Source organism: Argentina silus, assembly GCF_951799395.1.
Source record: "Argentina silus genome assembly, chromosome: 10".
Lineage (NCBI taxonomy): Eukaryota > Metazoa > Chordata > Actinopteri > Argentiniformes > Argentinidae > Argentina > Argentina silus.
In genome coordinates this window covers 1947830-1957829 of record NC_139664.1, presented here as the reverse complement: position 1 = coordinate 1957829, position 10000 = coordinate 1947830, and the positions used below count along the sequence as shown (strand labels likewise).

Genomic DNA, 10000 nt, shown 5'->3' with positions numbered 1-10000 from the left:
GAGGACCTGATACACAAAACACTTCTGAGTATAATGACGACACTTTACTACAGGAACTCATGTTCCACCCTCATCTGTAGCTCGCCTTTCAGAAGTAGCTAATTGGGTAATTGTGTGTGTGTGTGTGTGTGTGTGGGGGGGGGGGGTGTCTTGGGCAGCTGAGTAGAAAGCAAACACATATAAGCTACAAATTAGTGCCTAATATGTGTTCACTAAAATAAAGTGTTACCTCAGTAACAGCTCTGAGGCTTTCTGCAGCGTAGCAGGTTCCATCAGATAGAAATCCTGTGTGTTGTTGGGATCTGCTGTCGTTAAAACATTCGTCTTTGCCCTCATGTGGTGGTTTTTTACTGGTAACTCTCATTTTCAACATGGATTGATTCTATCTTGGCATTCTTAGATACTCTTATGCACCTTCCAGTCCCTGTGAATGAGGAATGTTGGTTCTGTTGGGTTCTGCTGCTCTACCTGTTGTTTGGTTTGTTTTTATCATCCCATTCCAGTGCATGTATGTTTACTTACTCTCTCCTGGCAACGACTCATTATCAATATGCAACTGGGATACAATGTAACAACAATGTATTTATTACTGTAAAATTAATTAAACATCGTAAAAATGGTGCTTTCATTCATTGGCCTCGCAATGAACGATAATGTACAACACAAGAACCAGGACCGTGAGAGGACAGATGTACACACCGCTAGTTTAAGGGGACTAGCTGAAAGGTGTGTGTGTGCGCGCGCTACTTCTTCTAATAACGCTACCTAGCTAACTTATAGCTTGCTAAAATTTAAAGAAAAAAGAAGGCGATGCTTGCCAGGTTATTCTAGCGGTTTCATGTCGCTAAATAAACTACTAGTTCAGAGTAGCCTCATAGTACGAAGCCCTCCAGGTTACACAATATCAGAAAAACCATCAGGATGTGATTGTATCATGTCTATCATAATAGCCATACTTTTATATAACGTGTGTTCCTCAGTGACAGAACAACCCAGAGGTGATGAATCTAAATTATCTCCCTCTCTCCCAGATTCCCCTCTAATTCACTTGTGTATAACGAATGATCTAAATTGTCAAACTAGGCAAATTTATGGCATTTGAGTTGATTGAACATTTGGATAACGGTAGACGTATGGCTTTTATGTAGGTCTCATGACAACATATGTTTTACTGAATTCATATTTACTGTTGCAATGCGCTGATGTTTTGCGTGGCTACATAAAAACCATGAACTTCGAGCCTCGCTGTCAGTCAGAAGATCAGCGCGTCAAAGACGAACACGTGTTTACGACAGATGTTTACGCAAACTGGCTACCGCTGCCATGACGACAGAGGAGCGCTAGAGCCTGATTATGACGTTATGAGAGTTTTATCTGGTTGGGAGGGTTGATCGATCAGGGTTGATCTGTCAGTGTTGATCCTGCGGATGTCATGTGGCGCTGAAGGTAACTGTCTGTAACTGATGATTGACTTATTTTGACGGGGTTCTGTCTTACCTTGTTACATTTTTGTCGGCGGTTTGATCCCAGATTACTTAGTGAAGAAAACTACTTCTCAATCAACCAGGTTGCTTCAAATCGCTACCTTGACGATGAAGAGATTTGACGTGGTTTTTCTAATGCTTGTCATTCCTCAGGCTAATCATGTAGTTGGATACTGACACTGTGATATTCATATAATTATTATTGATATTCTTAACACATAACATGTTAACCTCTCTCTCCCTCTCTCTCTCTCTCTCTCTCTCTGTCTGTCTCTCTCTCTCTCTTTGTCTCTCTCTCAGATGTGAGAAGGATCATGTGGTCTAAAGGTAGTATGATTCCTGTTCCCCCCTGGTCACTGAGGAAAACTCTCCAGAAGCCCCCGTCTCCCCAGCCCCAGACCGCCCTCTGGCTGCCCCCCGGCTCCCAGCCCCAGACCGCCCCCCAGACCCCCGCCCTCCACCCTGGGCCCCAGCCCCAGACTGACCTCCAGCCTGTCATTGACACTGATGACGGGCCTCGGGTCAGGGCCCCCCAGGCCACCAGCCAGCCATCCCGCCCCTGCCTCCAGACCCCCCCCCTCCTCCCTGCCAGGCATGGTCCCCAGCCCCCACCATGGCCCCACAGAGCCCTGCAGCAGGTGAAGAGAGCCTTCAAGCGTCCGGAGCAGCTGGACCCTCCCCAGAGGGAGACGGTCACAGCAGGACATCCCACACCTGAGCATCACAAGACAGGGTGGCTGAATTTCCTGGACTCCCCACCCCCACCCAAACCCAGGCCCAGACAGAACACTCCTTCTCTCCTCCACTACCTGCAGGGCCTGAGCGTCTTCGAGGGCGTTCCTGTGGAAACGCTGGAGGACATTGTGGCATGTTTACTGGTCAACGTTTCCTCTGAGGACCCAGACAGGCCCACCCCTGGCCCCGCCCTCAGCCCAGGCCCCGACCCCAGCCCCGCCCTGAGCGAGGTGGCCATGGACCTGATCCACAATGTCCTGGCGGAGCTGAGGAACACGCCCAGCGTGAGGTTTGGGCCGAGGAGGACCGGGCCGCTGGTCCTGCCTGGCATCTGCAGGCTGGAGGTGGCTGGAAGGGTCCACCAGGACTTGCTGCGCTACAGCGGCTCCCAGACCAGCCTGCGGAGGGCGCTGTCCCAGGGCCAGGGGCCCACGCTGAGGAGACTGGCCAGCACCCTCTCTCTGGAGGTCTCCAGGGCGGCCAGCAGGATCGCAGCTGTCAATCACCCAGACAGCCCCGCCCCCAGGGCTGTCAATCACCCCTCCCCCTCCTGGGTCTCCTGCGTGGCCTCAGACATCTCTGAAGACATTATCCTCCGGATCCTGGACTTCATCTCCTACTGCAGGTCTCCAGAGCCCCAGAACAAGACCCAGACCCAGGAGAACCAGTCCCAGACCCAGGAGAACCAGTCCCAGGACCGAGACCTGATGGAGGCAGTAATGGTGCAGCTCCACACCCACCCTGCCCTGCTGAGGAGAAGGAGGAGGTGGGGAGAGCAGGGGGAGGAGTGGCCGGGCCGTCAGCCGTCCCTGGAGGCTGTGGAGGGAGCGGCCCGACTGGTGTACCAGAAGCTGCTGAGCCAGGCCGGGTCGACCCAAGCTCTGCAGGACGCTCTCAGGCTCCGGAGGAAGATGGTCCTCACAGCACTGGCCGACACTGTAGCTACCCAGGTGTACCAGCTAATGGAGGAGGAGGAGGAGGAGGAAGAGGAGGAGGAGGAGGAGGAGGAGGAGGAGATGGACCCTGCTAGTCTCCTAGGACAAACCAGCCACGTGGAGGAGGATTACAGTATCAGCCAGCTCTCCCCTGCCCCCCCCTCCTCCACCGTTCCCTCAGACCAGTCTGGAGCCAGCCTCCCAGTAGCAGCCTCAGCCTCCCACCATCAACACCAGTATGATGTCACACCATCTGTTGAGGAATGTCCCACATGTCAGTCGAACACTCCTGCTTCTCCCACCCCGATTCTGTACCAGGTACCGGCTCAGACCCACATGGGCTGGAGGGGACCGATGGTTCTGAGTGTCAAAATCAAAAAGGTACAGTATATCTTTTATAAAATAACAGATTCAGAAATCCATTACTTCAGAAATATAAAACTGATAAAAAAAAAAACACTTGGAAATGATTGGACATGATTATGATGATGACAGCATTGTTTACATAAACATCCTTTGACGGAGAATCTTAGGGCAGGTTGTTTTAACCTTGTGTTTCCACGGCAACACAGCACTCTGGCAGAGGGAAGGCCATCACTGCGTGGGAGAGGAGGAATCGTCTGCTGGAGCAGCAGCAGGACTTCTCCTCTGACCTCTTAGTCCTGGACCGCAGGCAGTTCCCTCTAGGTGAGAACCTCTGATCTCTGTCTGTTGACGTGTTCGTATAGTCACTCTGTGGTGCCTGTCTGTCTAGAGAGGTAGAGACTCTGTATGGAGAGGTAGAGACTCTGTCTAGAGAGGTAGAGACTCTGTATGGAGAGGTAGAGACTCTGTATGGAGAGGTAGAGACTCTGTATGGAGAGGTAGAGACTGTCTAGAGAGGTAGAGACTCTGTATGGAGAGGTAGAGACTCTGTATGGAGAGGTAGAGACTCTGTCTAGAGAGGTAGAGACTCTGTATGGAGAGGTAGAGACTCTGTCTAGAGAGGTAGAGACTCTGTATGGAGAGGTAGAGACTGTCTAGAGAGGTAGAGACTCTGTATGGAGAGGTAGAGACTCTGTATGGAGAGGTAGAGACTCTGTCTAGAGAGGTAGAGACTCTGTATGGAGAGGTAGAGACTGTCTAGAGAGGTAGAGACTCTGTATGGAGAGGTAGAGACAGGTGTGTATCAGACTAGTTCTGGTCAGAGAGGTAGGGACAGGTGTGTATCAGACTAGTTCATGGTACTGGTCAGGGTTAGGGCCAGTTTATTTTCAATTCCATCCATTCAGGAAGTTTTTTGAAAATCAGTTCCAAATTCCAAAGTTTTTTTTGCAGTATACAGTAGAATGTAATGACCACCCACAGTTGAGTGGCTGACTATTGTTGTGTTGTATGTGTTCAAGGTGTAGAAGAGTCATTGGAAGTTAATGCCCTTTTTTCAATGACCCAATTGGAATTCCAATCACATCTGGAATGTATGGAATTGATCATATATATGTTAATTAATATAATATTGTGTTTCAGTGTCGAGCTCTGATGGACGCGGCGGAGGGCGGGCGGCCTGGCTCCTCGCCAGGCTGATGTGCAGCGAGGAGGTCCCCTGGATGGACTGACAGACACACGGACGCTGGTCACCTGACAGCAGTGGAACGGACACCAGATTCAACATTAAAATCATTGCTTTGACCTTTTTCTGTGGTGCAGGAGTTTATACCGGTGTTTTAGTAGGTGAATTTTATCATATTCACATTCAGCGCATGCTGCAGCCAACAGATGTCTGCCTATTTGTTTATGAAGCTAAATGGTATTTGGTTATAATAATAATAATAATAATAATAATAATAATAATAATAATAATGCATTTATTTTGTATAGCACTTTTCTCAGGACACGACATTTCATGGAGAGAACAAGAATAGACAGAACAATAAAAAGTAAAACAAAAGCAGTCTGTAAAAACAACAATACAAATAGTTAAAGATTAAAAGCATGTTTAAAAAGATGTGAAGCACTTCAGAAATGTAAGTATTGTAAGGAACAGCTGAGCATAATACACGAATTAATAACACAGCAAAAAGGGCTATACACAGCAGTTTACAGCACATGTTTATTAATAGTAAATAATTGAGAAAGGAAACAGTTGTTTGTGTAGAGGTCGCTGCCACCTCCTTCACGCTCCTCAGCTGATTGACGCTGCGCAGATCGCCTGATCTACAAATCGTCTCATCCTTAATAAACTGACTGATGACCGGTCCTCATTGTGTAAAGAAAGCAGCCCGCATCAGATTCAAGACCCTGGTGCTCGCCTACTGGGCGGCAAAGGGAACAGCCCCTCCCAACTTGCAAGCAATGGTCAGCCCCAAAACCCCCCCTGTAGTAGCCCTAACCCTGTACTAACCCTAACCCTAACCCCGGCCCGATCACTCTGCTCTTCCACCTCAGCTGGCCGCCTGGCACCGCCGCCTCGGTCACGGCTTTTCACTGTCCTGGCGCCCCGCTGGTGGAACGAGCTTCCCACTGCTGTCAGGACTGCAGAGTCACTACTGATCTAATCCTAACCCTAAAGACCTCTTCACCCCCACTACCCCTCTGTACTAACCCTAACCCTAAAGACCTCTCCATCCCCACCACCCCATTGATTACTTTATCTTATGATGACTGATGGATAGATTATTCACTTACTTAAACAAATGTATTTGTTGTAAGTCGCTTTGGATAAAGGCGTCTGTTAAATGCCATAAATGTAAATGTAGATCAGCGGGACCGCGCAGCACAGCTCAGCTCGTCCCCGTGAACAAGCAGCGTGCTGACGTCAAACGCCGCCTCCTCCCCAACCGGACAACGTCGTAACCCATGACGACCCGTGACGGTAGACGTTTGTTTGTTGTCTGTCCCGGTAAAGGAGAACGGGGTAGCGGCTAACGGTGTTTAGTGGGTCCGGTTTGACTGGGAGACTAGCAGAGTGTGGCCGGCCGGCCGCCGGGCCGCGGAGAGCGAACAGAGGGATGACGAGCGGCGAGGCTGCTAGCTAGCAGGCTAGCTAATGAGGACGTCTGGCAGACCGACTGCGGTGTGAGGCTCCGTTAGCTGGCGAGGTCAGCACCGTAAACACCGGCTGGTTTACACCGACCATGAAGAACTGTGAGTACCAGCAAATCGACCCGCGGGCGCTTTCCACCCCGTCGTCGACGCTACCGACGGTGAACGCTCAGCGGCTCCGGAGGAAATGGGAGGTTTTCCCGGGGAAGAACCGCTTCTACTGCGACGGGAGGATCATCGTGGCCCGCCAGAGCGGCATCCTGCCCCTCACCCTCTGCCTCATCTTCCTCACCAGCGGCCTGTTCTTCGCCTTTGAGTGAGTAGCAGCAGTCTGACCCAGTCTGACACCTCTAGAACCCAGTCTGACCCAGTCTGACCCCTCTAGGACCCAGTCTGACCCAGTCTGACACCTCTAGGACCCAGTCTGACCCAGTCTGACTCCTCTAGGACCCAGTCTGACCCAGTCTGACACCTCTAGGACCCAGTCTGACCCAGTCTGACACCTCTAGGACCCAGTCTGACCCAGTCTGACTCCTCTAGGACCCAGTCTGACCCAGTCTGACACCTCTAGGACCCAGTCTGACCCAGTCAGACACCTCTAGGACCCAGTCTGACTCCTCTAGGACCCAGTCTGACTCCTCTAGGACCCAGTCTGACTCCTCTAGGACCCAGACGTGCTTCCTACGCTCTTTACTTAAACCGGCAGCACTTATATGACCTGTTACCCCCTGTCCCGTCTGTTCTCCCTTACAGACTGTTACTGACTGTTACTGTTACAGACTGTTGCTGTTACTGTTACTGACTGTTACTGTTACAGACTGTTGCTGTTACTGTTACAGACTGTTACTGTCCCATCTGTTCTCCCTTACAGACTGTTACTGACTGTTACTGTTACAGACTGTTGCTGTTACTGTTACAGACTGTTACTGTTACAGACTGTTACTGTTACTGTTACAGACTGTTACTGTTACTGATTGTTACTGTTACAGACTGTTGCTGTTACTGTTACAGACTGTTACTGTCCCATCTGTTCCCCCTTACAGACTGTTACTGTTACTGTCTCTCTCTCTCTCTGTCTCTCTCTCTGTCTCTCTCTCTGTCTCTCTCTCTCTCTGTCTCTCTCTCTCTCTCTCTCTGTCTCTCTCTCTCTCTCTCTCTGTCTCTCTCTCTCTCTCTCTCTCTCTCTCTCTCCTCCCCCTGCAGCTGTCCGTTCCTGGTGACCCACCTGACCAGCTGCATCCCTGTGATTGGAGGAGTGTTGTTTGTGTTTGTGGTGGCGTCTCTTCTGCAGACCAGCCTGACGGACCCTGGCATCCTGCCCCGGGCCCTGCCTGACGAGGCCGCAGACGTAGAGAAGCAGATAGGTACCACCCTGACCCCTGACCTCTGACCTCTACCCCCTCTACTCCGCAGAGTGCCCTGCGGAAGTAATGGCTCTACACTTGAAACATGTTTGGTTTGAAATCAAACATGAGGTTCCTATGAGGTTAAAGTAGAGATTCTCAGCCTTTATTTGATGGTATTTGTGTACATGTTGGTTTCACCATTCAGAAATTACACCACTTTTTAAGCATAGTCCCCCTATTTCAGGGCACCCAAAAGTAATCCTTTGCAGCAATAACTGCCTGAAGTCTGCGACCCACTGACCCACCAGGCCTGGGGGTCTTCTCTGGCGATGCTCTGCCAGGCCTGGGGTCTTCTCTGGCGATGCTCTGACCACCAATCTCCTCCTCTCCTCCTCCTCACCTGCCTGTAGCCTCAGGCTCCTCCTCCTATCGCCCCCCCCCCCGGACCAGGGAGGTCCTGATCAACCAGCAGGTGGTGAAGCTCAAGTACTGTTTCACCTGCAGGATGTTCCGCCCGCCCCGGACCTCCCACTGCAGCCTCTGTGACAACTGTGTTGGTGAGAAGAGAGTCACTCCTTACCTTCTAGTTCCTAGTCCCTACCTCCTACCTCCTACACACTGTGAAGTTCGTGATAACATTCCTGTGTGTGTGTGTGTGTGTGTGTGTGTGTGTGTGTGTGTGTGTGTGTGTGTGTGCAGAGAGGTTTGACCACCACTGTCCCTGGGTGGGGAACTGTGTGGGGAAACGAAACTATCGCTTCTTCTACAGCTTCATCATCTCCCTGTCCTTCCTCACCTCCTTCATCTTCAGCTGTGTCATCACTCACCTGGCGCTGCGTACGTATCACACACACACACACACACACACACCTGACACTGCGTATGTATTGTCTCTGATGTGTCTGTGTGTCTGTGTGTCTGTCTGTCTGTGTGTCTGTCTGTCTGTGTGTCTGTGTGTCTGTGTGTCTGTCTGTCTTTCTGTCTTTCTGTGTGTCTGTGTGTCTGTCTGTCTGTGTGTCTGTCTGTCTGTCTGTCTGTCTGTCTGTCTGTCTGTCTGTGTGTCTGTCTTTCTGTGTGTCTGTGTGCTCCTCAGGGTCCCAGGGAGGGAACGGTCTGGTCCCAGCCTTACAGGAGAGTCCTGCCAGATATCCTACTACAGAGAGAGGGAGGGAGAGGGAGAGGGAGAGGGAGAGAGGGAGGGAGAGGTGGAGGGAGGGGCGTGGTGGTGGGGGGGAGAGAGGGAGGGAGAGGGAGGGAGAGGTGGAGGGAGAGGTGGTGGTGGTGGGGGGAGAGAGGGAGGGAGAGGGAGAGAGGGAGGGAAAGGTGGAGGGAGGGGCGTGGAGGTGGGGGGAGGGAGAGAGGGAGGGAGAGGTGGGGGGGAGGGAGGGGCGTGTTGGTGGGGGGAGGGAGAGGTGGGGGGAGGGGGAGAGAGGGAGGAAGAGGGAGAGAGGGAGGGGCGTGGTGGTGGGGGAGACCATCTCAACTGTTCCATTGGCAGGATGTCTCCCCCGTGGTGTTAAAGCTCTCCAGGCTTTAACTCACTCCTAATGGGATCAGCCCTGGACACACACACACACACACACACACACACACACACACACAGAGGCATGATTTAAGCCTGTGGCTTTAGGCAGATGGCAGGTGTGTGAATCCTGATGTCCCTGTGGGATGATGTCATTGGCTTGTTGTTGTTGCCTTGACGACCCGTCACTGTGGTGGAGCTGGTGGTTTGTTTCTTCTCCATCTGGTCGATTCTGGGCCTCTCAGGCTTCCATACCTACCTGGTGGCCTCCAACCTCACCACCAACGAAGATGTGAGTACCACACACACACACACACACACACACCTGACACCTGACACCCACACACACACACACACACACACACCTGACACCCACACACCTGACACCCACACACACACCTGACACCCACACACCTGACACCCACACCCACACACACACAGACACACACACACACACCCAGACACCACACACAAACAGACACACAGACACACACACGCACGCACACACACACACACACACACACACACACACCCACACCTGACACCCAGACACACACACACACGCACGCACACACACACACACACACACACACACACACACACACCTCACAGCAGTACTCAGTACCGACACCCAAATAAACATATGGAAAGAGGATATTTGGAGAAAAGAGAAAGTGGCCCTGTGGTTGTTCCTCTTCCCGAGGCGCTGTGAGGGAACTCTATTCTCACAAGACATTGTGTCATTTGTGGTGGTGTTTGTGGGTTCGGGTGATGAATGATCACCTCCACGCCCAGAGCTTTGGTCCAGAGACAGATCCCGACTACTTCCTGTCTGTCTGTGTGTACTTCCTGTGCAGATCAAGGGTTCGTGGGCGAGTAAGAGAGGAGCAGAGGATTCTGGGAACCCGTACACTTCCAACAGCATCGTCACCAACTGCTGCCTGACACTGTGTGGTC

General features: G+C 51.6%; 2 protein-coding genes across 3 annotated transcripts in view; both read left to right on the top strand.

Annotated features, from left to right (window-relative positions):
- pigv (phosphatidylinositol glycan anchor biosynthesis, class V) overlaps positions 1–1897 on the top strand; it is a 4408-nt gene extending 2511 nt beyond the window's left edge. Inside the window, exons 3-4 of one of the 2 annotated variants that reach the window (XR_014554428.1) lie at positions 1–106; positions 1785–1897. The exon at positions 1–106 is cut by the window's left edge and continues 332 nt beyond it. The gene's annotated coding sequence lies outside the window, so the exon portion shown is untranslated. Of the gene's footprint in view, positions 621–1784 lie in introns of those variants that run through there. The other variant, XM_083678031.1, reaches the window with a different exon arrangement.
- A 4140-nt stretch (positions 1898–6037) lies between these two features.
- zdhhc18a (zDHHC palmitoyltransferase 18a) overlaps positions 6038–10000 on the top strand; it is a 6967-nt gene continuing 3004 nt past the window's right edge. Inside the window, exons 1-7 of the mRNA XM_083678076.1 lie at positions 6038–6491; positions 7379–7539; positions 7932–8078; positions 8221–8358; positions 8615–8656; positions 9223–9335; positions 9901–10000. The exon at positions 9901–10000 is cut by the window's right edge and continues 13 nt beyond it. Of these exons, the coding sequence (XP_083534202.1) occupies positions 6268–6491; positions 7379–7539; positions 7932–8078; positions 8221–8358; positions 8615–8656; positions 9223–9335; positions 9901–10000 (925 nt within the window). The 5' untranslated portion in view covers positions 6038–6267. The remainder of the gene's footprint in view (positions 6492–7378; positions 7540–7931; positions 8079–8220; positions 8359–8614; positions 8657–9222; positions 9336–9900) is intronic.